This window comes from Rhinolophus ferrumequinum, chromosome 20 (assembly GCF_004115265.2).
Source record: "Rhinolophus ferrumequinum isolate MPI-CBG mRhiFer1 chromosome 20, mRhiFer1_v1.p, whole genome shotgun sequence".
NCBI lineage: Eukaryota > Metazoa > Chordata > Mammalia > Chiroptera > Rhinolophidae > Rhinolophus > Rhinolophus ferrumequinum.
In genome coordinates, this window is record NC_046303.1 from 30080343 (window position 1) to 30107423 (window position 27081).

The 27081-nt window shown below is 45.7% G+C and overlaps 1 protein-coding gene across 1 annotated transcript; it reads left to right on the forward strand.

The window, feature by feature from the left end:
• Positions 1-16996: 16996 nt before the first annotated feature.
• Positions 16997-21555, forward strand: DLX5 (distal-less homeobox 5). Its single transcript, XM_033088014.1, has 3 exons — positions 16997-17684; positions 19620-19804; positions 20881-21555. The coding sequence occupies exons 1-3, from the start codon at positions 17327-17329 to the stop codon at positions 21208-21210; spliced, it is 873 nt and encodes a 290-aa protein (XP_032943905.1). The 5' UTR covers positions 16997-17326; the 3' UTR covers positions 21211-21555.
• The last annotated feature ends 5526 nt before the right edge of the window (positions 21556-27081 follow it).

Here is a 27081-nt window from a genome sequence, read left to right on the forward strand (position 1 = left end):
ATTCAATCTTTCTTGATCATTAAAACTGAGAGACTAAAAGGACAGGCATCCTTTCCAGTGCCTTAGAGTGCTATAGCCATGAGGAGGCCAGATTACTCCAGATTGAACTGTAGCCACTGAAAATACCCTCTAACCAGAGGTAGATATAAGGACTGTGAGGAAACTCCCCTCCAGAGACAGGATTGGAGGAGAGTGATGCAGAGTAGAGCACACAAAGCCTGCCCGACCAGCAACCTGCATGCCTGACCCAAGTTGGGGAAACTGCTCCTAGAACAGCTTCAGGGTGGCAGCTACCACAGTGACTGAGAAAGGCCAAGAAGTACTAAGGGTTGCAGCAAGGATAAGGAATTGTGTCCCTAGAAGTAAAACCAGGGAGTCACCTGGTGTCAAATAGCACTGTTACTTTGATCCCCAGGACTTAAGGGGAAAAAAGCAGCACACAAAAGTTTTGATCTGGCTTAGACTTACAAGATGGGTTAGAGAGGGAAAGTGCTGAAAGGCAAGAAGATAAGGTGGTTCTTGTGACATGTTGCCAGAAAGAGGCAGGAGAACATATTATTTCTTCTATAGGTGTAACAGTTAGCTACTGCTGCATAACAAACCATCCCCAAATTTTGTGGTTTAAAAATAACCATACATTATTTCTTGTGAATTTTTGAGTTGGATGGAAGAGTCTGCTTAGCTGGGCAAGCATTGGCTGATCTCAGCTGGACTCAGATATGAGTCATCTGTTATGTCAGCTTGGGCTGGCTGGTCTAGGATGGCATCATCTGAGGTGATTTGAGTCTACATTCAGTTTTCCTCTCCAGGAAGCTAGTCAGAGTTGTTCTCATGGTGAGAGAAGAGGTCCAGGAGAAAGCAGAACAGTGAAAAGCTACTTAAGGCCTAGGCTTGAAACTGGCACATCATGATTTCTACCATGTTCTTTTAGACAAAGATAGTCACAAGTTCAGCCCAGATTTAAAAAGTAGACTCTACTTCCTGATGGAAGGAGCTGCCCCTTCACATTTCAAAGGGAGAAGATACAGAGAGGGTGGAGAATTTGAGCCATTTTTGCAAGCTATTTTCCACAGGAGAAATGTAGCAAGGCTTCAAATTTGCAAATAATATGTGCAAGAAAAAAATCCTGTTTCTTCATTTTTTATGACCAATCTTATCTTCCCCATGAGACTCTTGCCCTAAGTATAAATCTGGGGTCAAGAAAACTTCAACTTCAATGTCTTCGTGTTCCTGTTTTAAAGTCGCTTTACAGTAACACAGTCTCTTTCTGAAAGCTGCTTAATCCTTCAGATTTTCTCTCCCTGTTCCTCCCCAAGATGGCCATCTCATTGTTAGCAAGGTTCATATGACATCATGGCAATGGGGTAAAAATGACTTGGAGTCAAGATGTGGAAACAACCTAAATGTCCATTGAGAGATGAATAAAGAAAATGCAGTATGTATGTGTATATATATATATATATATATATATATATATATATATATACACACACACACACACACACACACATATATATAAATAATGGAATATTATTCAGCCTTTAAAAAGGGCTTTCCTCTTTCTCCCAATTTAAACTCTCCTGTGTCATATCTCTCTTCTACCCTGGGGCAAAATTTCACAGCCTACCCATCACAGACAGAAGGTAAGTCTTCCTTACACTACAGAGAAAACTCTATGTATAAGTTGGCCAGACTTGGATATGAGAGCTATGAGAACACTAGGAATTAGGGATTTCCAGGGATAAAATACATCAGTTCAATATCTCCTCCCCCCCAAAAAAAAATAAGAAAGAAGGAGTAACTAAGGTTAATTGCAAAGTTTTCTACCTATGTGACTGGGAAAATTTTGGACTCATTGAAGAAAGAGGAAAATCAGAAGCATGAGCGTGAAGTCCATCCTGCCTGGAGGTGGAAGTGATTTATGAAATCAACTGAAATGTCCACATGAAGATGTGTAACTGGAACTCAGGGGAGAGGTTTGAAAGAGAGAAGTAGAATCCAGGCTCCTGAGCATTAATAGGCTCCTATGTCAAAACGCTCAGCACTAAATGAGATATCCAAGGAATAGGACACTGACAGGCTCTATGTGTGGTGAGGTCAGAGAGATGGATGATTTTCAAAAAGCAACAGTCAGAAGAGTAGAAGAACCACTGGATAGTAACATGAGGACAGGAGCTGTGCCTTTGTCATCTTTGTATCGCTAATACATATAAGTACCTACCATTGTAGTAGATGGTCAACAGTGTGTTTAGAAGAAAGAATTAAAGGAAAGAAGGAAGGTAAGCAGGAAGTAAAGAGGGAAGACTGGATCAGGATGGGGTAATGCCATGGAAGCCAGGTATGGCAGGCAGAATAATGGCCACCCAGAGATGTCCATGTCTTAGTACCTGGAACCTGTAAATATGTTACCTCACATGACAAAAGGGACTTTGCAGCTATGACTATGGTTACAACTCAGAGATGGGAAGACTATCCTGGATTGTCTGAGTGAATCCAATCTAATCACATGAGCCCTTTAAAGCAGAAGAGTGGGTCAGAGAAATGTGAAAAGAGAAGGACTTCATTCATTGTTGCTGATTTAGCAGATGGAGCTAAGAAATAAGCTAAGGGACACAGCAGCCTCTAGAAGTTGGGATCAGCTTTCAGCTGATAGCCAGCAAGAAAGCTTGAACCTCAGCCCCACAACTACAAGGAACTGCTGCTGGTCAACCAACAACCAGCCCTACAAGCAGGAAATGGATTCTCCCCGAGAGCCTCCTGAAAAGAACGTTGTCTGCAGACACCTTCATTTTAGTCCGGTGAAACCCATACCAGACTTCTATCCTACAAAACTGTAAGATAATTGTGCTACTTCAGTTACTAAGGTCATATTTTATACATGATGATTAATTATCAATAATGAAAAGTATAAAAATTAGGAGAAGTGATTCATTTATAATTCCATCTTGAGGTGCAATGTTTTGTTACCAGATAAACTATGTAACTTATCTATATAATCTTAGAAATTTACTTAATTTCTCTGGGCTTCAGTTTACTCATTTTTAAGACCAGATGTGATACCTTTCCTCCTTATAGACAAAGAGCTATACCAGGTTATTTCTTAAAACCCTTTCCAGATAAGAAGTCTATGACTCAGGGACTAGATTTTTTTCCCCAACACATCCACAGGGATCTTACTGCAGACCTTTGTACTTTGAAATTAGAGAACAATCAAGATAGAATTACAATCCAATATAATGAAAGGCTGTCCATATGCCTGCAGCAGAGACATCAGGGATAGCAAACGGGGTTCATCTAAATCATCAGTGTCTATCAGTTGACTGAGGCTGATTCAAATACTATGATAAGAAGGATTGTGATGCCAATTCCAGGCTGAGTAAATCTCATGCTTTAATCTTGCTATTCAAGGGGATAATGGTCAGGGGTGTAAGGAAGCAGGGTGTGGCTATATGAACTGAATATTTATCTCTGCAATGTGCGGTAAAGATGATTAGGAAGTATAAAGATGTATCATTGACATTGCTTGCTATTTCCTGGAGGAGGAGACATTTGAACTGAGCCTTGATATGGATACATTTTGGAAGAGAAGGAAGAAGGCAGACCCTGGTGTTATGCCGTGTGTGTGTGTGTGTGTGTGTGTGTGTGTGTGTGTGCGTGCGCATGCTCACGCACACACACACACACCAGGGATGCCAAAAAACTGTATACATATGACTTGTATTCATCTTTTGTTATCTGTATATACTGAGTATTATAATTTTAATAGTTTTTTCCTTTCTTAAAATGTGTATTTTTGGCACCCTCTATATATTATATATTGTATATCATATGTATAGGGTAGGTAAGCAGGACTCATGTTAAAACCATGGACTGTTTCTCTCAACTTCCATTCACCTCTCTCTAGCTGCTTTCATCTAAACCAAGACTTCTTGGCAACTAGGATTCTGGCTGCAGGGACGTGCACTGTGCTCAGGTAGAAAGCAGAAGGGAAGGAAAGGCCATTTTCATACCTCTTTGGCCCTTTACTGTTAGCTACAGGATATGGAAATTCGTTCGTGGCTTTTTCCACCCTCAATCACATGCTAGTGGTTTTGTTCTCCAGTTCCTTGGTTGAGAGGCAATTAATTGCACCAGCAGTGATGGCAGCAGCTTCTGATCCCTGGATTGCTGCAATGTATTTCTGAATTATCTGTCTGGTGGCAGCCTCCCTGGTGCTCCAGGAGTCGTCCTTGGAGGCCCAGCCTGGACTCTGCATCCAGCCTTCCTGATACTTTGTAAGCACCCAATTGCCTGTATCAAATCCCTTGATGCCTCAAACCTCTAAGATCACTTCTCCTTTCTACACGGAACCCCAACACAGGGGCATAAGAGGAAAAGATGCTGAGATGAAAAAGAATTCAGCTTGACTGAAGCAATGGGATTATTTGGGGAGCCCAAGGAGATGGAGATAGACTGGATTGATGGGGTTGGAGCCAAATTCTGGAAGGCTTTCACGCCACAATGTGGAATTCAGACTTGGTCGATCTCCAGGGCATAGCTATCATTGGTGAGGCAGAATGGGGTAGGGTTGATGGAGTGAAATATGGAGAGACTGAAAGTAGGAAGAACAGTTGGAGGTTATCACAATAGCAGAGGAGATGGGCAGGGCCTAAAAGAAAGTAGAGAGGCTGGGAGTGAAAATGAAAGAGTAAATTCAAAAGCATAAGGCAAGACTGAAAGTTGTGTGTAAGACATAAAAGATACAATATATCTGACATCAAAAGCTCACTTGATTAAAAACACTATTCATAGTTTGTCACAATATAGGTATGGCTGTAAATAAGTCAATATATATGAACATACGCATAATTCTAGGACTTACAACTTTATTCAATACAAGAGAAAATTTGTGTTTTTCTCATTCGGTTTCTTCCTTTTACAGGTGGGTGGGGGAAGATTTGGTAAAATAATATTAGTCAAAGTTAGACAAACTGGTTTTGGTCCATCTACAGGCTCCATCCACTGACACTGCTCCCTTTCACTGCTGAATCATTGCAGAGAGTGTCCAAGTAAAATATTAATCCCTGAGATTCTGGAATATTGCCCTATCCTGGCAGTGTAAACCTAGAGAAGAAAGGCCAAGAGTGAAGAAATGTCCCCTGAGAAGTTCCGCTCCCAAGCCAGCAAAGTTTCTGTCCTAGTTCCCAGGCCAGTCAAGAGCTCTCAAGTTATAGTAATCGTTCCCCTTTATTGAGTGTCTTCTACACCCAAGCACTGAGCCAAGAGATTTACGTCTCTCATCTCATTTTGCCATCAGGATAATCTTTACAATCAATATTTGCTTCATATATTTGCTTCAATATTTGCACGTGAGGAAACTGAGGCTCAGAAAGTTTATAAGAACTTTGACCAATTCATACAATCAATTTATTTCCTCCCTAAAAACTGGAAATCAGAGTGAATTATGGGATTTAGGAAAAGACAATCAGCCCATTCTGTCCTACCCAGACAACACAGAATCCCCAAATTTGGGATGTCATTGAGAAGGCATCTTTATGAGCTAGTTTATTTAAAAATATAGAGAAGATATCGAGGCTTTTCAATTGTTAAGATTTCTATAGTCCTAAGTTGTTTCTATATCATCCTTTGATCACAGGATTTCCTGATTGGTGATTAAAAATTAAGTAATTCTCCTCAGATCAAATCAATTCTATTTTTTAAGATGGGACCTTGAAATAATTCCAGATTATGTATCAATCAACATTCCCCAAACCTACAAGAATTGATTCTCACTAATTGCCATGATAATTATGTAAATGGAAACTAGGAAAAGTGGAATTCCTAAATGAAGTGGAATTTTCTTACATATCTGGCCTTTCAAGATAGTGATTAGCTACTATAAATCTTCACATGCAACTATTTTTAGGCTTCAAAGAGTCAAAGAAGTTAAGAAAAGTTCAGCCACTGCCTGGTCTCGTGATATTGTCTAAGTCACACTTTCACTATCCTACTTGGTAAAAAAAAAAAAGTAAGTTTCCCTGGATCCCATTAGCACTGGGCAGACTAATTAATGCTATAAAATGCTTTCAAATGCAGAATGCTATATCTGTATGTGCTAACTTTTTTTTTTCAGTAATCACGTTAATACCCTATTCATTTCACTGATAATTGTATAGCACCATCATCGTAATGTGATGATGTGCGCCACGCAAAAGTCAGGTGAGATGATCTAATGATGTCAAGATGAAATGCTGTCAGTGTAAGTCTATAAAGATAGTATAACACTGTCAAAAATGAAAGGAAATTATGGCATTGTAAGTTCTACTACCATTAAAAGATATTCCAAGGAAAAGGTTCCACAATCCGGGGCAATGTCTGTTATGACAGATGTGTTCAGGCAACTTAAAAGACAAACTGGCATTCCTCATCTAATTTTCTTTATCCAAAGAGTTTTTATTAAAATTCTGTTAATTCCCTACCTGAATGTCTTCAAGCTCAGAATAGGACTAGGAGTCTCAACAGCAATTTGTGTTTGAAATAGTCATTGTTCTTTGGGTCGATGGTGCACCATTAGTTGCACCTGATAGCCATTTCTTTGCAAGGGAAGGGAGCACATTTTAAAAAGTTTTGTGAAAGGTAATAGTCCTTGAAGTTTTACTCTTTGAAGAAACCTTGCCGGTAAGAGCAATATCTTTGTTAAACATGGCACACCTCACAGAAGAAAAGAAATACAGCCTTTAATGCATGGTCAGTTGAGGCATAAGTATTTATCCTCTCCATATACCAGATTTTGAAAAGCCTTAGGGAGATCCAGGCTGAAAAGAAAACAAACCTTTCAGTAGACTTTTGTGCATTTGGGAGCATCGGGTTTCAGTCCTCTGAAGTTTTCTATTGTGTGGGGGATGCAGATTAAATGATTTTTAAAATATAGAGGCACGATTTCAGCCAAGACTATTAAAAAGGTTATAATCAAACTGAAATAAGGGATATAGAGTCAAAACTTAGGCAAAGTTAGACCAAAGCTTGAACTTTGTTGTGCTCAGGGATTCCACCTGTCTATGTGGTGCCTTTGTGTGAGTTAGAAACCAATGCACCTTTCTTAGGGCAGACACACGCTTGCCTGGACACTTGGCTGGGCAAGGATGCTGCAGGCTGGATTTCAGCTCCCATTCTCCCTTCATCATGGCACCTTTGTGCAGTGCACAACCTGCCCAACCACAGGTGGTGGTCCTCACCATGCTGAACTTCTTGGGTACAGGCCAAGTAGCTCAACACCAATACATCTAGAAAATCTCCACTCTGCCGACCACACAAATTCCCATAATGCCAGGCTACTGAACAGAACTTCCTAAAATGGCCTCCTGAAAGACTTTGGGGAGTGTTAAAAATATATCATAAAATCACGATTTGGCCAGGACCATTCCAGCTTACTCCTGTTGTCCTAGGATCATTATTACCATCCCTTTTTCATTTTCAGGACACCAAAGGTGTCCTGGTTTGAGTGATAAAATACATGGTCACTCTGCACATACCTTTGATAAGGGACTGAAAATTTTGCCAGAATAGTCTACAGATAGATGTGTGAGATACATGTGTGAATGTGAAGAACTGGGGGGAAAAAAGAAAAGAATGAAGGCAAAGGGTGGAACAGGCTCTCCGGCTCAGTTTTATGTGGGTTTATCATTAGTTAGTTCTAGGGACCAATTGCTCATTGACATTTAACATCAATTATGAAATTAAGCTTTCTAATCAAGCAACTTCCCCTGAATTTTCCTGGCTCCAATACTAAGGAGTCCCCTAACCTCCAGCTATACATCATATGTAATATCTCAATTCCATTTCCTAAGTTGTAAATGCTAATATCCAGCAATTGGATCCTAAAGAAAAGTGAGATTCATTAAAGAGAAAGGAAATTGTTGGTATAAACCTGGGGTGTCCAAACTTTTTTCAACGTTTTTCACCCAGGGCCATATGCGGTAAAATACACAAACAGCCGGGCCACTCACTCGAGGTGAAGTACGTATTGCCTCACCTGGTTTATTTAAATAAACCAAATATATTTTTGGAATTTGCTGCGGGCCAATTAACAATGGATCACGGGCCGCAGTTGGCCCGCGGGCCGGCCGCAGTTTTTACACCCCTGGTATAAACAAATCCTTACAACTAAGAGATTTATTGCATGTATCTTTAGATCTCAGAATACAAAGAAAAGGAAAGGAGGAACAAAAATGTTATTCTGGTATGTAAAGCCACAATTCTTTGCTTTTATTTTCCACAGAGTATAGGATGCCGGTTTGGGAGACTGCCCATGCAATAACCTTAGAAGCCGTGGGAGCATAATTAAGATTCTTAACCTCTCTGTCTCACATTCCTCGATGTTAATGGGATAACGGATGGCACCTCCTTACCGGCTGTTATAAAGATGACATGAAATCATATACACAAAGCAATTAGCACATAGTAAATGACTAATGAATGTTATTTTTTATATTAAAAGAATAGCAAATTTGCTTCAGTCTATAACCAACTTTTTGTGTCTGTGCTACAGATAGCTTTTTTTTAAATTAAATTTATTGGGGTGACAATGGTTAGTAAAATTACATAGGTTTCAAGTGCACAATTCTGTAATACATCATCTCTATTTCACATTGTGTGCGCTCACCAGCCAGAGTCAGTTCTCCTTCTATCCATACAAATAGCATTTTAACCATGGGAAATTTTGACTAATCTTAGGTAACAGTACAGTGTTATGCAGTATATGTCAAATAGGAAGGTAGGAAGCCAGGTTTCTCATTGCCTCAGTTACCTCACAAGAATATTGTGAGGGTAAATATTAAAACATCTGAGAATGCTTTGGGAACTTTTTTTTTAATTTGAAACTCTAAGCAAATTCAAGGTATTAGGATAATGAAAGTCAACTCTTTGGGCCTCAGTTTATTAATGTATCATATAGGTATTCAAGGAGTACTTTTTATTCAAAATAAATGTATTTAAAAGCGGATACTCATTACGAAAGAGCTAAACAAATACAAAGTCCCTAACCATAGCTCCTACTACTGCTACCTCTAGGGCAGAGGAGGTGGCAGTTTGTCTTGCATGGGCATGGGACAGCTGAGCCAGGCATCTCTCTTTTTTGGGTGCCCACTAACCTACAGAGACGAGGGCAGAAGCTTAGGCAAGCCCAATGTTTAGCCTCCCATGCCCACGGAGAGAAGGAGGATTGCAAGGATGGTAGTAGGAGGGAAAGAAGGATTCAACAAGGCAGGCAGAGATGGCAGCCCCGCGTAAGCCAGCAATTCCATACCTGGATTTTCCTACGCATAGTGAGGGATGAAAGGGACACTCACTTGGCACTGTTCACACTGGCCCTCAAAGGCTAGGTGCTTTACTGCCAACAGTAGTGGCTGGCAGGCAGTGCCACCACATCATGGTTCAAACCCACCAATTAAGGATGGGATAGGAGTGCCAATACGGAATATGAGCAAGTTCAAGTTAAATGAAAGGCAAATATATAAAAGTTGGAGACCACCCATAAGAGCCTGACATAGCCACTTCTCAAGGCTACTGTGAAAGTAGAAGTGAATTATATATGAAACCCCTTTGGGAAAAACCATTTAAAGGTCTATAAAATTTGCAAAAGACATGCCAAATGTTCACCGTGAGACTATGAAGTGGAATGAAGCCCAACAACATATTAGAAAAACTTAGAGAACATTTTTCCTAAACGGTGATACTTAGGGCCACATTGGATTTTAATGGCCCTAGTAAAAGAAAGTCACAAAGCAGAGAACTGGTATTAGCACCTTCTACTCCATTCATTCCAACTTCTCTGGGAAGTGTTCCCCAAAGACAATCCTTAGGTGACAAGTGCTTTTTCCTAAATGCCACCCCAATGCTTATTCTAATTCAGAGAAAGCAGGGTGATTATTAATGCCTGGTTGTTTCTATCTTTTTGCTTTTCATTCTTATATTTCTCTTCTAATCTTTCCCATTGTTCTTATAAGTTAGGGGAAAATTACCAGGTGATGTTAATGACTAAATATTATTCTCCCCAGTTTTACACATAATTGACTGGCTTCCGGAATAATTGTATGAAAAATATTACCACTGTAGCAAAGATTATTGCTTTGGTTCATCTCTTTTTCTTAGTGCTAAAAATTCTCCTTACCCTCTCCAAGTTTACTGTGCAGAATAACTACCAGGGACCCAGCAAGGTTACTCTATAACATGACCCTGAAAGTGTCTGAAACTCTTAAACAACAAGTGTGAAAAAATTGTAAAACAGTACACCCCTGAAGCAGTGAGAGACTCAAATAACAAAGGAGGCAATGGAGAAGCATAGGAAACAATGGTGCATCCATAGTATATTCTGAATTTTACCATGTAGGAATACAGCTACTCTCGCCTCTATCTGTTACTTATTTAATTTGTTGATTTCCACCTTCGCTTTCTTTTTTTCCCTAGGAGAGGATTTAATGCAATGTCTGTATATATTCTGTGGCTAGCTGAAGTCAGAGTTTCATAAAAAGAAGTATCTTTTCCCTCTATAGTTCCAGGGATTCCTCAAAAATTTCAGATATCCTTAAAGCCCCTCTTATTTTTCTACTGAGATGTAACATCATATTAGTTTCAGGAGTGTAACATAATGATTTGATATTGATATATATTGTGAAATGATCACAAATCTAGTTAATTAATATCCATCATGATACATACTTACAAAATTTTTTTCATGTTATAAAAATTTTAAGATGTACTATCTTAGCAACTTTCAAATATGCAATACAGTATTATTAAGTATAACCCCCATGCTGTACATTACATTCCCATGACTCATTTATTTTCTAACTGGAGGTTTGCACCTTTTGATCCCCTTCACCCATTTCACCCACCCCCACCCCAAACCCCATTTTAGATTAACGATAGTGCATGTAGACACATAGTATGTTGCCTGAAAAGTGAGGTCTGATGAAAAGTTGCAGCAGCAACCAATGTTCCTTGATTTCCTAAGTAACCAATCAAAATGCATACATCAATTGGGGGTAACACTGTGAAAATGCTCCCCTACCACTGAGGACATGCAGTCAATACCCAAAATTGTAAACTGGGATACAGCAATAAATTGTATGAATGAATATGTTTATAATACTTTTCTAAATACACCAACAGTGTACTATAATACAACAGTGAAATAAAACTGAAGACTTCATGCTGCAAAAACAATATTTGGCTTAACTACCTGGGAGCTATATGAGTTGACATGTACTAAGATTCTGGGTGCAAGTAATGTATCTTTTCTTCCCACAATTTAAAAAAGTAGCTCTGGGGTGGCCTGTTAGCTCAGTTAGTTACAGCGTGGTGCTAATAACACCAAGGTTGCCGGTTCCATCCCCGTATGGACCACTGCGAGTTGCACCCTCCTTAAAAAAAAAAAAAAAAAAAAAAAAATAGCTCCATTGTAGTGTCTGCTACACTTCACTTGGAAAGCTATTGACTTTTCCTTTCTGTTGCCTTCATTTTCTTCTGCAGGAGCACAGAGGGATGCAAGTCCAGGTGGGCACTGTGCTTTCCACTGATTATGCTGTGTAACACAGCAGGAAAACCTCTCATCTCAGGCTGCGGTTGCCTGTTTAAGAATCTTTTTCTTTATAAAAGGTATAAGGTAGTAAACACAGCTGTAGAAAGGGTTTTATATTTTCTTGCTGTTTGTTTTAATCTACAAAAATGATATAATTAAGGCAGAGTGCAAAAATGTCTCTAAAATTATACTAACTGCCTACGTGCATATATGTTGTGCGCCAAGTTTTACCCGACTCACCGTGTTTGAATAATCTGAATGATATGACTTTAGAAGTGGTTTTTTACATCTTTGCGTACAGTGTTGTCAGATCATAAAAATTCAGTGGCTTAGGATCAATGAACTTTAAAATTCTAAATTGATCTTGTAATGAGGATGTTATTAAAGCTGACTAAGCTTCATTCTTGCCATTTCCTTGCCAGTGTTGGATCATTGCTCTGAATTCCTGTCTGCCCATTACTGTTCTTTTAACTCCACAAGGGTTATTTTTTTTTTAATTGGAATATTTACATATCTTTAAGAAGAAGAAAGATTTTGTAAATAGTATCACAGCCAAACCTTCCTTTCAAGAAGATGAAATCTAAGTTTAGGGTGAAGAATATGCCTCAATTTCAGTTTGCAAAGACATAATAATATAATCCCATTTACTTCCTACTTAGATGAACTTGAAGTGTTTTCAGCTGTGTTATATTAAATTTGTCTCATAGAGAATAGATTTGAGTGGATACTTAAGGCCTTTTCCTAGCCAGTTATGTTTAAGTTAAATGAATAAACTCATTTAAATGTCTTAATTATGAAAACAAAACATGCAGAAGTCTATAATCTGCACTATCATTTGGAAATAAACTGAAAAATCCTATTAGGTTGGAATTAAGTGGAAAATAGTTTCCTCCTCTGTGGATTTTTAATTTATTCAGAATATTTATATAATTGCCTGCTAGCGAATCCTTTGAGATTACTTTGTTGAAGACACTCTTTAACTCCAAACACATTTCTCTTGAGGGCAAGAGGGTTTGTCATTAATTTCAGCATAGAAGAAATCGTTCTTTCTACTTATCCTTTCCCTTACCTCCCTCCCTGGGTGAGCTCAATGTCAATTTATATGAGCTCCAAAGTATTTGGCTTGGGCCTAAGTTAGTTCAGCCCCAAGTGCATGGGATGAACTTTAAACCTAGGTAGGGAATTACACCATTTTGCCCACTCAGAAGATGGACCCCCTCTGAAGGTCAGTTCCAAGCCAGTGTGCCTGGCGCTCTGTTGGAAGATACAGAAGCCATTCAGCTAAGTAGCCAAAACCAATGACCAATAATTTGTGATATATTTGAAAGCCTTCACCACTGTGATAATCATCACTCCTCTCTCTTTTTCATCTCATCCCAATTCATGGAAATATGTCTCTTCTAGACAAACACCAAATTGAATATTTCAAGGCTGTTACCTTAAATTATTAAATGGTGTTAGTGCCCTAGCTCAAAGAAAAAGGAAGCTCCATTGTAAATGAAATGATTACTCAGATCTATCTCCACAAAATGTATTATGTAACCAGCTTTGTGTTTGAGATTTCTGGAATGAAAAATGCTCTTCGATGGATGGTGATCAGTAAGGACATAATAAGAGTGAACTGTTCTGAGAGCATTTTTTTTCACTGGACAAATAAGAAACGGCTAAAGCACTGGAAATAAAAAAGCAAAATAAACCTCAGCCCAAAAACAGGACTTTTAAAAGAAGGGTGGTCCACTGATAAAAATTCTAAAGGCAAGAAACATCATATATATCAAGTTTGCAAATATAATGCTAGTATCATGTTATAAGGTCCTGTATCCACCTGAATTATGTGCATCCAATTGATGTGTACAATATTTTAAATAAATAAAATAGTAGCTTCCATATTTAGAAGATCTTAAGTTCATAAGTTAAATATTTTCAGGTATACTGATCTGTCTGACCTTCAAACCTAAAGGAAAGGAGGTTCTTTTGGCACATCTATAAGTAAACAGATTTCCAAATTGGGCCAGTGGGAGAAAGCTGAGTTGCTGCAACTATGAAATTATCTCCCCCCAGCACTTTCTAAGGCACTCTCCCTGCAAAGTCAGAGCGACACTGTCTTTCCAGTTACAGGAGTAGTGAGTCACCCGTAGCCTGTCAGTCACCTCACCTTTCCAGAGGAGGGTCGGCTTCCTTACTACTCTCTAGGAAACAAGGGTCACCCTAGACTATCTCCAGTCTCTCCAGTGAGGACGTCCAACAAAGCGAGTTACTCCCCCAAAGCCAGATTTTGTGCCAAGACCCAGAAAAAGGTCATGCTGTGGAAGGGGGGGACGAAGAGAATGGATATGTAGGAGTAACTGAAAGGAAGGAAAGGGCGTGGGAGTGGAGAGAAAGATCTGCTGGAAAGCAGAGAGAAGGAAAGCCATATAGCGGTGGACTCGAACCCCAGGACAAGCCGGTGTTGTCCCACCAGTGAGGGACTCCAGGCTTGGGAAACGTTTGCCATTTGCACGCTGTTCTCCGCGGACACTGGGTGGCGCTCGTGGTAAAGACTTGCATTTTTAGGGTCCGTTTCTCCACCGCCCACCACCTCCCCACTCCACCCCCGCCCCTTGCAAATTTCGGCTACTAGGAGATGAAATTACTCACATTTTTCCTACGTGTCGCAGTGGGGAGCACACTTCTGGATAAGTTTGAAGTCGTGGGACCCCTTCTCCACGGCTGGGCCGTTCGGTGGGTTTTGAAAGAGGGAACAGTGTCTGGCCCGCTGGCCTTAAGACAAAGTTCCAGGCCTTGGTGTCCGAACCACCCACAGTACCGGCAAAAGTTGCTGTTCTGAGAACTGGGATACCCAGCGCGTGTGCTCCCTGCGTGTGGGTCAGCGGCGGTGGCCAGGCCTGGATTCCGCCGAGGGTCGAGCCACAGTGACTACGATGTGAAATGAAAGAAGACTGTAATAATGTAATCAGACTCAGGCTCCTTTTAATTTAGTGCTCGAACTCCCTCCCGCTGCCTTTACTAAAAGATAAGGGGAAGTGGGGTCAACTTAGAAAAGAAGCAGAACAAAGTCAAAAAAGTCCAGGCTCTGGACTTTCAGAGACACACCCAGATTTGGAGGTCTCCCCCAGCAGCGGTGTGGCCTTTGCACGTGCGGCTCCAGTCTGGCGTGAGGGTCAATTAGGAATTGAAACAAAGAAGCTAACTAAATCCTTCCCTCCCGTCCCACTCCTTTTTGTCTTGTATAAAATATGGGATAGAATTATTTTGACGGAAGGAAAGGTGAAATTTAGCAAGGTCTAGACTAACTTAACATTGTAACATTGTGTTTTCCACCGGATCCCAAACTTCTAAATTTCACCCAAATTCTGCAACTTCCAATCCCATCCTGGTTGATCCGCCTTCTCAGCAAGGTCTGAAGACATTGCTAGGTGCACCCTAGGTAGCATAACCGTATGGACCTTATTTCTCTTCACATAGTAACTTTTAAATCCATAATAAATAAAAAGTGTCGGGGTGGGGGGACCAGTGGAAGGCCGCCCGGCTCCCAGCGTCACTGGCCTTTGCCCGGAGGCGCTTTGAACCGTCCCTGGCAATGCTTTGGGGAAGTGATTCGTGTAATTAAATAGCAGGATATGCGAAGGTGACTCGCTGGGCTCCGAGAACTTCAGAGCAGAGGCCAGAACTGCAAGTCCGACGGGGCTGGCAGTGTTTCCCGGATGCTCTGTAGTTCTTCACTGCCTAAATCTAAGAGGTGAACAGCAGTGCCAAAATCGACAGCTAGGGGTGAGGGTGGGCGAACAGCAGCTGCTCTGTTTCCCCTGGCGTCTGTCTCAGGGAAGTCCAGCGCAGGTGACTCGGCCAGAGTGGGGAAGGGGCTTGTGGGGACCCTGTGACACACGCCTCCCCTGCCCTGTGTGAGCCTGTGCTGAAGGTGCCCTCAAAGGGACAGTGCGACAATAGGTGTGGTTTTACCTCGTACAGACGGCAGAGTCAGAGAGCTGGTGCACATGTCACTGCTCCACTTTGGAGTTCGGGAGTTGGCATGGCATCCTGCTCTGAATTCCAGATCCCCAGCTCTCCCTGCGGACCTATTTGGGGCTGGAGTAGCTCCACAGCCAAAGCAAGGCTAAACTAACACTAGACACAACTGAGGTAGCCACTTGCCTCTTCTGTTGGGGAAAGGGAGGTAGAGAAGCCACACCGTCCCACCCTGGCTGTCCTGTGGAGCACAGGGTTTTCAGGGATGGACATTCTAGAGGAACATGCTGTGAGGGCCCAAATCAAGATCCAGCCCCAGGAGTTGCCTATTTGAGGGGAATGCAAATGGGGAGCCGTAGATTAACTTAGGTTAAATTTCTAAGCTCCCTGCTAGATCACCACTAGAGCAAGAGTGACACCGCATAAAAGCAAACTCTGGCCCCAAAGTACCTAGGTTCCTAAGCCTTTTGTCCCTTTGCATATGAGCTAAGATGTATTCAAGGCAGGAAATGAAAGGACAGAAGGTAGAGAAACCCGGACCTGGGAAATGGTAAGGCAGGTGCTTGGGTGCCACTTCCATGGAGCTAAGAGGGGTAAATCTGGGGTTCACCCAACTTCTCAAAAGGGCTGTTATCCCTGTCTACTTCCCAGTGGTCTTGAGGTTCTCGTTTGGTCCGTGGGAATGACAGGTCATAAGTGCACCATTTACTTTTTCAGGAGTCTTTGGCTACTGAGCACAGAGTTACAGACCTTCTAGTCCAATGATATCCAAACAGACAATGGTATTGAACAAAATGTGGGGCTGCCCGCTCTTCTTGAGGACCAGCAGTTTGGGCATCATTAAGTGATTTGTGCTTAAGACAGTAATATTTTACAATTCATCATAGGGATTTAGGGCTGCAGGAACTCTCTACCATTAACCGCTGAATGGACCGTGTGTGTTCTTGAGCATCCTTATGTAGCCCTTTTCTGAGAAATTTCATCTAATGCAAAGGAGGTGCTCACTATAAACCTGTCTTTTCCCAAATTGCAAATTTTCAACACATGTAAATTACAACTTGATTCCCAACACCCCACTACAAATATTGTTCTCAGTTCCTTCTCCCCGTCGTCCCACATCCTTGATTCCCCATTTCAGTATCAGTGTTCAATTCCACACTCCCCTCTGGTGCAGCCCATGGGGGCGGAGAGGAGGGGAGCAAGGGAGGACCGTCGCCTACCTCATCCCCAAAACATGTGCACTTTCTGAGGCTGCTGATTGGAACACATTGTCTCCAGACATTACAAAGCTGGTGTTGGGGCTTCTGCGATGTCTTTAGTATTCACTGAAAACAGATTTGCTGAGACGCCCCTCCCCCAACAAGCAACAACACAAATACCCGCACACACGCGCACACACATCCCCCCTCCCTCCATTTTTTTCTCCCTCTTTTTTTTTTTTTTTTTAAGCAATGCTTTGTTGTGTTAAAACTAGTTGGACGAGTTAGGGTGTTGCTGCTGCTCCCGAGGCCCTGGCCAATGGAACCCGATCCACCCCGCTGTGCGTAAGCGCGCAATTAAGGATTTAACCAAGGCTGTGCTGCGCCTCAGCCAGCAGTCAGCCTGCCGGAGACAGAGTCTCCACCACTCCCAGCCTCCTCCTCGCCGCCGCCGCCGCCGCCGCCTCCTTTTCTCCTCCTCCTCCTCTTCCTCCTCCTCCCTCGCTCCCACAGCCATGTCTGCTTAGACCAGAGCAGCCTCACAGCCAACTCGGGCAGCAGCCGCCGCCACAGCAGCAAAGACAGCCGCCGCCGCCTGGGAGCGATGACAGGAGTGTTTGACAGAAGGGTCCCCAGCATCCGATCCGGCGACTTCCAAGCTCCATTCCAGTCGTCCGCAGCCATGCATCATCCGTCTCAGGAATCGCCAACTTTGCCAGAGTCGTCGGCCACTGATTCCGACTACTACAGCCCCACCGGGGGAGCCCCGCACGGCTACTGCTCTCCTACCTCGGCTTCCTATGGCAAAGCGCTCAACCCCTACCAGTACCAGTACCACGGCGTGAACGGCTCCGCCGGCAGCTACCCCGCCAAAGCTTACGCCGACTACAGCTACACCAGCCCCTACCACCAGTACGGTGGCGGCGCCTACAATCGCGTCCCGACCGCCACCAGCCAGCCAGGTACGGGGGCATGGGGGCTGGTCCGGGGGGTGGAGTGGGGGAAGCAGATCCCGGAGTAGCCGCCGTAACTCCGGAGGGGCGAGGTGGGGAGAAGAGTGGGGTCCCGCCATCCACTGAAGTGGGGGCGCACCCGGCATAAAGGAGTGGGGGCCTGGACTGCAACCGGGAGAGGTTCCTGGGCCAGCATTTTAGAGATTCTTAAAAGAAGCCTGCGGGGGTTCGGATCAGCGTCTCTCCCCCCTGGCACCTTGGGAGCGGGGGAGTCAGTCTCTGGGTTCCCAACTTTCCTGGTCCGGAAGCCAGCTAGGCTGGAAAGGGGGTAGGGGTGGAGAAAAGAAAGAATCAAGCAACTCTAGTGGTGTTTGCGTAATAAAGGGGAGGTTAGTTGTTGAATTTTTAGTAAGCGTGCTCGGTTGGTGTGAGTGGGAGTGGAAGGATGCCTCAAAGGCTCTGTGGGGATTAGTCTGCGAGTAGCCAGTAGCCAGCGTCGTGTCAGTGCCCGGAGCGCGCGGGGTGGGGTGGGGGGCTGGAGAGCTGTAGCTTGCCCGAGGAAGAGCGCGCCGAGAGGCTTGCGGTTTATCCAAGGCATTTCCAAAAACAAAAAGCCATTTAAAGGTGGAGGAGGGTTGCTGAGGGGTCACGTTATTGGAGCGATTTTTTTTTTCTTTCTCCATAGGTGCCTAAAATTTGTCTTCCTCCTCCCCACCTCCTTTTTTTTTCCCCACCGCCTTGAAACTTAGGTGGAGAGTTTAAGAGGGTTAGTGAGCTTGGGCGGTAAGAGAAAGGCATGAGGTCTCCTTGGAGAGGTTTTGCTGGTCAGGTTTGATCTCTTCCCACCAGCACATTAATAATCTTGCTAATATTAGCATCCCCTACTCTGGCAGAATCCAGACCACAGCCCTCATCCTCCACCCTTCCTCTCCCAGGAGCTCGCGCCACACACACACACACACACACACACACACACACACACACACACACACACACCACGTAGAGGTTCTCCGCCTCTTCCAAAGATGGGCACTTTTGATAAGGTGGGAAAGGGGACTTGTGGCCCCAGGGCACGTTGGTAAAACTCGCGTTCAGAAAGCCTTTCTCCCCCCACCTCAGTGTATACTCAGGACTTTGAGAAATTCGTCCTGACCTGCCGCCCCTTTCCTACGAAAACACCCCACCACTAATTTCTTTTCAATGTGTGACGCTTGTTAAACTTTAAAAGAAGGCGGAGATGTCTTCGTTCCTTTCAGTGTCTCTGTATTTCGTGCATAAGTGAAAGATTTTTTTCCTTTAGCCAAGAACTTATTAGGTCTATTTGTAAAAGAAACCAGACACATCTGTGCCCTCACAGATCTGCAGGCAGATTATGGGGGCTGCATAATCGGCCTTCTGTCTGCGGCGGCCTGGACCGCTTGCTGCTGGATTGAAGGAGCATAGTTTGCTCATGGGTCTTTGAACTTTGGAGACCTCGGTCAGCGTCTTCCCTGCCCATGCGTCTGGCCTCTGCGGGCGCCCGAACAGATGCTGATAGAAAGGGGGTCACAGCCCTTGAAGCCTGAGGAGGGGCTGGCCATGATCACCCCCAGAAACATGGGTGAACACTGGGAGGGTGTAAAAACAAGCCTGGGTGAAGCAGAAACCGCTACAGGGGCGAAATCCCAGACGCCAAAAAGGGATCTATGCTGTCCAACGCGCTTTGCACAAGCCCTGGAAAACCTGAATGAATAGAGCAGGGAATTAATCAGAGACTGACTACCTGGCCTTTCCATGATTTGGGGGAGGGGCATACGTCTCTGGGTCTCATGAAGCAAAGGTGGTGATATGGAGAAACAAGCGTGAAGACTGCATGGTAAGAAATTCAAGGGCTGTATTTGAGAGTTCTGCAAAAGGGCCATTGTCCCCCGACAAGCTCTAACCCGGTCTGTTTTGGTTATTTAGAGAAAGAAGTGGCCGAGCCCGAGGTGAGAATGGTGAATGGCAAACCAAAGAAAGTTCGTAAACCCAGGACTATTTATTCCAGCTTTCAGCTGGCTGCGTTACAGAGAAGGTTTCAGAAGACTCAGTACCTAGCCCTGCCGGAACGCGCGGAGCTGGCTGCCTCGCTGGGACTGACGCAAACACAGGTAAATGCTGCCACGGACCAGCAAGAGCCCCGCCTGGGCTGCAAGCCTGGCTGGGCCACGCGGTTCCGTCCCCGCTGGTTGGGGCCGATCGGATAGCATGTGCGAGAAACTCACAGACAGACAGAGACAGAAAGACACCCACCTTGCGCCCTTCCCCCATGATTCAGGTCAGTGTCGCCGCCAAATGAAGGTGGGGACGGGATGGAGACGTCGCTCATTCCAAGATGTCCCCTGCTTCGGGCCTCCAGGGGCGAGAAACCAACTTTATAGATTGGAACAAGGGAAGGGTTATTTCTAGGGCTCTCTGGCAGCCTTGGGAAATGGTCTGGTGCTCTGCATAGTGCAGAGCCTCTCGGGAAGGGCAGGGCCCGGCGGCCTGCGTTGGTCTCAGGCCGCCTGAAGGTCGAGGACTTGCCTCGGGCCGGAAAAGCTGAAGGGTCACTCCCTGCTGCTGCGGAGCTTTGGGCCGCAGGGCCTGAGGGTCGCGAGGCGGGGGGCGCTGTTGCACGCAGAAATCTTGCCTGGAGGGTCCCATTCCCTTCACTTCCACTGTAACCCCTATGGAAGAATAAAGAATGTTCCAGTCGCCGCCCAGAGGTGCAGGCGGATTCTGACGTCTCTCGGAGAAGAGGCGACAGTGAAAGGAGTCGGGTGGGGCATTGGGAGATAGCTGCTTCACCTCCCTGAACTCGTGCGCGCGGAGCCGGCTCCACGGCCCTGAAGCGCCGCGCTCGGGCCATTGTTTTCCTCTGGCCGCCGCGTTCGTGCGCGCTGCGCCGGCCTACTTGTGCTTGCACGCCGCGGCGGACACGCGCGCCTTCTCCCTGCCCGCAGCCCAAACAAAAGACTACAGCCTCCGGGTTGTGCCCTCGCCGCGGCCTAGTCTCGCGGATTCTGCCTGGGCGCCCTGTGGGGCCGGCGATCCGAGCTTCGCCTCGGGCCCAGCCCCTAGACCATAGGCCTCGAACTGCGGGGAGACGCCAGGGCGGTCCAAGAAGCCTCCAGTTGCCGCCCTGGGGAAGGCGAGGGTGGCCTCTGAGTGTCCCGATAACGTGTACCTTTGTTCCCCCACCCAGGTGAAAATCTGGTTTCAGAACAAAAGATCCAAGATCAAGAAGATCATGAAAAACGGGGAGATGCCCCCGGAGCACAGCCCCAGCTCCAGCGACCCCATGGCGTGTAACTCGCCGCAGTCTCCGGCGGTGTGGGAGCCCCAGGGCTCGTCCCGCTCGCTCAGCCACCACCCTCATGCCCACCCTCCGACCTCCAACCAGTCCCCCGCATCCAGCTACCTGGAGAACTCGGCTTCCTGGTACCCGAGCGCAGCAAGCTCAATCAATTCCCACCTGCCGCCGCCGGGCTCCTTACAGCACCCGCTGGCGCTGGCCTCCGGGACACTCTATTAGACGGGCCGCTTTCTCTTGCTCTCTTTTTTTGGGACTACTGTGTTTTGCCGTTTTAGAAAATCATAAAGAAAGGAATTTATATGGGAAGTTTGGAAAACGGAAACAAAAAAGATTGATGTGTAAAGCTTTTTTTGCATGTAAGTTATTGCATTTCAAAGGACCCTCGTCCCCCCCTTTTTTACAGACGAACTTTTTTGCGCAACTGTGGACACTATCAATGGTGCCTTGAAATCTATGACCTCAACTTTTCAAAAGACTTTTTTCAATGTTGTTTTAACCATGTAAATAAGTGTAGATAGAGGAATTAAACTGTATATTCTGGATAAATAAAATTATTTCGACCATTAAAACAAAATGTTTCTTAAAAAATACTCCTTTGCCCCCCCTTATAATGGGCTAGTGACGTTCTATGAGGACAATTTAAAGGAAGACAGGTCTGCAGAGATCCAATAAGGCAAAAAGGAAAACAAATTTGGAGCTGCATGGATGCAGAATTCTACATATGTATATGTTGGATGCTGTGCTTTATATGTCTCTGTACATATGTGGCCTGTTTATAAGACTGCGTGTGATATATATTTAGGTGGGGTTTTTGCTTTTTGTTTTTTGGGGTTTTTTTTTTGCCTAACCACAAAAACGTTTAGATAATTTTAAGTTTAACCCCAGATTGTTTCAGGTAGAAAGTAATGCTGGAATCTAAATAGGGCCCTCCCACCCTGTGTGTAAGTAAGAAAGGAGCAGAAATCCCTCAATAACCACTCTGAATTCTAAGCTCAAAGCAATTATGGTGGAGAACTGCTCCCCCCATCAGCCTCTGTGTATTGCCAGAGCAATTAGACAAATTACACTCCCTTCAAAGGGAGCTTCCAGATATGAGAAAAGAAAAAGAAAAAGAAATTTCCCTTCCTATTACATTTTTTAAAAATCTGAAATGTTTGCACATGGCAAATTGTAGTGACTTGGACTCCTTGGTGTATGATTATAAATGTACCTGAGGTCTTTCAGAGAGAGCGGAGGATCACAGGACTTGAGAACAATGATGGACCTAACTAAATCAGTAGGCCAAGGAGCGCAGGGGCAAGGAGGGAAGGCATTCCGTCTGCCAAGAGGGAATTGTGAGGTGGAGGAAAGGAGTGAGCATTGTGGCCCCGTGTTGATTTCATTTTGTGTGAGATAATATTCTAAATATAAATGGTTTCTCTCCAACTTCTTTACCACTCTCTGTTTTTTTCAGGAAGCAGCTCACTCTGCTTTACTTTCACAAAAAGCAGTGGCAAAGCAGGTTCCAAACGCTGAGAAATTGAATCTGTGTACTGGGATTTCTCCTTTGTGAAGCCTTCTTTGGGGCTGAGAGGAAGGACTTATGGCAAACTAGGTCTATGTCCTGTCCTTCCCGCCGCACCCCTGCATATAAACATCCACAGTGTGACCAGTGTTACAGACCAGGTCCAGAGCAATGCGCCCAGGCCCCAATTGTAGGCGTCTTTTTGACTTGTTTAATCCGCCTGCCTCTGTTTCCTTGGAATACCGTGGGAAATTGCATGTTGGAAATTATAAGATGCAGGAGATATATTTTACAGCTAGGAAGTCGGCAGCAATAAATGTGACAAAAGAGTCTTCTGGGGAGGGGGCGGTGTTGGAGATTAGAACATAAAAAAGTATATCCTGTCATCTGAGGATTTCTGAGAAGGTTCTTCCAGCGTTGGAAGAATAGACCTGAAAAGGCACGCTGTATGCCTGGAGGGGGATTTACCTGTGTGTTCTTTCTCCTTCTGCTTTCTTCACCTCCCCATCTCCTCAATTCCTTCTTTCTCTTCCCCTTTACTTTCTAGCCTGGCAGATTGGAACGGCTTGGCCCTTAGGGGGATTAGTGGTTTGGCGAGTCTTAAGGCGCACCCTGCCTGCTCCCGGGGCGGCTCAACAGCGGCGGCCGGGCTGTGGCCCACTTCTCCCCCAATCCTAAAGCCCCAGCGGCCGCTTCTCTTCCCGCAGCTTTAGCCCCCTCTTCATTCTCCTCCAGCCCTCCTTTCTCGGAAGAGGTTCTGGGTGGCTACGCGCTGCGGAGGTGGGTGGGGGGAGCCAGCCGAAGCCCCATTTTGTTTTCTGTGCGGTCAGAGAATAGTAGGGTGGGGGGAAGAAGTGGAGGAATCTATTTCCTGCTTTTCTTTCTTTGCTTGTAAGGATTTCGGGAGTTTCCATTACACCGAAAGCCAGGGTTTTCTATCTGGGGAATCCGGCTGGGAGAAACTCTGTGCCCCGAGGTTTGTGAGCACCAGTTTTCCTCTGCGCCAGCCTCCCCGAGGTGCGTGTTTGGGAAAGTTGGAGGGGGCGCACCCACTGGCTACCTGACAGTGTGCTTGGAACATGCTCTCTCCCTTTCTGCACACAGAGAGGGCAGGTATTTTTCCAGCCGTTCCCGTCATTTTCCCACCTCCATTCCTGGCTTTGAAAAGGGGATCCCTTCGCTATCACCCCGAATCCCCCGGCGCGGTCAAGCTAAGGGAAGGGCGAGTTCGTACTCTTCCCGAGAAAGAAGAGGGAAGCTCTTCTTTAATGACCACCCTTCCATCCCCAGCCTTGAAGCTGCTCGTGGTTAGGGACACTAAAGCCTTGCGACACGGACAGGCAGAACGCGGCTCGCAGACTTGGTTTCAGGATTCCTTCCCTTGTGCTAACCTCACTTCTTCCACTCGCAATGGCCTCTTCTCTCGCGCGGTTTTTTTTTTTTTAACTTGGTCTGGGAGCTGTGGACAAAAATATTCTGGCAAACCAGTCTGCAGCGGGTTTTCCCTGGCACCATGGGGATTCTCCCGGGGGAATTTAACTCCCTTCAGTCCTGCGCCCAAGGATGTAAAAATAACAGATCCTCAGCAAAGTCTAAAAATATCTGTGTGATGTTCCTCTCCCTTGCCCTCCCTCTTTCTGTCCATTGTTTATTCCTATATCTAATATAAACGTGTACCACTCCCCAGCATATTCCGGGTCTGCCAAACTCCACTCTCCCTCACCTCTGCCGGCCCCTTCCCCTCCCCACTTGCCTAGCTCTCAGTCTAGTGCTCCCAAGATGTCAAGGCCACCCCAAGAGTTCATTTTCTTTTCCGTGGGCTTCTTCACCACCCCCCCATACTCCCAACACTCCAATCCCATCTTTAGACCTCCTTACAAAGCCCAGGAGGCCCAGAACATGCTGGCAGAACCACTGCGATTCCTCAGTGCCCTGCTGGCCTCCTGGGCCCTACACAGTAAAATATCAGATAAATTGGCCTTTGTTTGAGGCTCGTGTTGGGCTAGGCGGATTTCTGCCCTTTTTCCCCCCTTTTTCCTGGCGGCCACCTCCTTGTGGAACAGGGGGCGGCCTGGGCAGCCGAGAGAAGCCGCATTCCTGTGGGTGCCAGGCGGCTCCAGTGCTGAGCCACAGGGCCTGAGACACACACAGAGGAACCCGCAGACCTCGCTTCCCTTGATCTTGCTCTCTCTCTCCTTCCCGTTGGGGCACCCACCCGGGAGCCTGTCCACCCACACTCGGATCCACCCAGGTCTTGGCCTCGGACAGGAGCGTGCTAACCCGCACACCAACACACGCACACACCCTCTCCTGGTGACACAGGCCAGGCCAGGATCTGCCCGCCCATGCCAATTCTCTCTCTCCCGCCCCTTATCCCACAATCCCAGACGCGCCGGCTGGCCTCCTTTGGCTCCTTTGATCCCACCGGACGCCCCACGGCTCGCGGCGTCCAGGCCACGCAGTCCTGGGAGTCTCCCACAGCGCGCCAAGGGCAGGCCGTGCTCGCCTCCTCCCGGCGCGCCCTACAGCTTACTCCGGCCGTGACACCACTCGGTATCCTGAGCTCCCCAGCCCGAAGCGCAAGGGATGCCTCCTGGGACACTGCCCCCTGCCCCCCTCCTCAGCGCTTCCTTTTATTTGAGGAGAGGGACCTTTAGGGCTACCCAACTACTACCCCCCTCCCCGTCTCATCTCCGCAACCCCTCGGATCGCGCGCCTCCCACTGGCTACTGGGATCTTGCCAACCCGGAGCTCTCCAGCCTTACCCGGAGGCACGCCCTAAGGGCAGACGCCCTCCAGCACCTCTGGGAAGCACGCCACGCCGGCGAATACGCCTGTGGTCACCCCTCTCCTCCACCCTTAAGCATCCCCTCCCACAGCCGCTGGGTGGAGGCTCCCGCCTCCCGGGAGCTTGGGGAGGGGGCGCTGTGGCTTGCTCCCGCCCTCCGCTCGCGTTTCCAGGTTGCCCGTGGTCCTTGCACACTGCACTTTTTCAGAGTCATAGCGAACTCTCGGCCTCGAAAACAGTCCAAATAGCGGTAGGGCATGTGGGATTAGCCAAATATTTTTCTACGCATCCCTGTCCCCATCACCCACCCCGCCCCATCGCGTTTTCTTCTGCAAGTGACAAGCTTTAGGTTTCCCTGTGGCACAAGGCAGAAAGTATACAAAGTATCTACTGCGGAGAGGCGGGAGGGGGTGGGGAGAGAGCCTTCCCTTTCAAGCACCCAGGGTTGCCGCATGTAATGTAATAACCTGTTTTATAGGTCGAGCTCTAACCGTGAAGATAGGAACCTGGGGAATTTGCATGAATCTCTCTTTAAAGGAGACGAGAGTCCTGTTTTGCAGCAATTAAATGTTTCTGCTCTTTTGTTCGCTAGGACTTCGTATTACTTCTGATTTATGGGGATCCGAAGGAGTCTCTTTGCCAAAAGCGCATGTATTATTGAGTCTGTTCCACATCCTAAACCAAGATTTATATAAAACCGTGAAATACCACACATTACGACCTTTCGCCACAGGAAGGGAAAAAAATGGCTTCATAACATCATTCTACACACACACACACACACACACACACACACACATACATACACACACACAAGTTTCAGTAGTGATTCTCTGTCAAATCACTATACACAGCTTAGTGTATTTTTTTAAGTGGGTGGAGGTGGAGGGTGATAAACAGTTCACAAGCTATGATTTATTTTAAAGCATTTTTTTTTTCTTGCAAAGGCAAGACGACAGAAATCTGCCAAGGGAAGCTTATTGTCATCCAAGGACTATTTCTGCCATTTGCAAGGTGGAAGTATAGTGGCAAGGGAAGAGGCAGGATATGGACTCAACTTTCATCTATAAACAGGGGTCACTAAACAGAAACATTTCATTATTGCCCTTAAATTCACAGGAGCTAGGAAGCCTGCTTCCCACTCTGTGGGGTGGCCCTGTCTAGGCAACTCCTGGGTCTGGGAGGTGGTGGGAGAAGGAAGAATCATCACACACTATCCCAGAGGCTAGAAAATATGCTCAGGAAATTCTCTGTGCTCCTGGTGGGAAAATTGAGCTCCTGGGGATATCAGGGCTTTAGGTATCCCTGACCAGGATATCCCCACCAGGAACCAGAACTAGACTCCAGAAGTCTCAGCCAGGGCAGGCAGGCGTTTCACCCTCCTGGAGGCAGAGCTGGAGCCTGGGGTTCACTTTCACTCTGGACCAGCACAGTGACCCAGCAGCCTTTCTTGCTCTAACTCTCCAACTCCCTCCAACTCCCTTCCATATTGTAAGGAGACTGACCTTGGCCTTTTACAACCATATCTGGGATCAAGGACAGTCATTTACCAAAAACATTGGACTTTCTGGAATTCAGAAAGATGCACACCAGTGACTTGCAGCAAAAGAAGCAGCTGGACTGGTTTATATGGGGACATTAATTAATAAAAGATAATGATAGGATTAAAGCCAATGGCCAGCCAAGCGGAGTGGAGGAGACAGCTTCCCAGTGCTTTATTTAATTAGCAGCAATTAATATATTTTCTGCTAATATCCTTTAGGACTCTCAATGACTTGTTCCCTGTGAAAGAGAATGG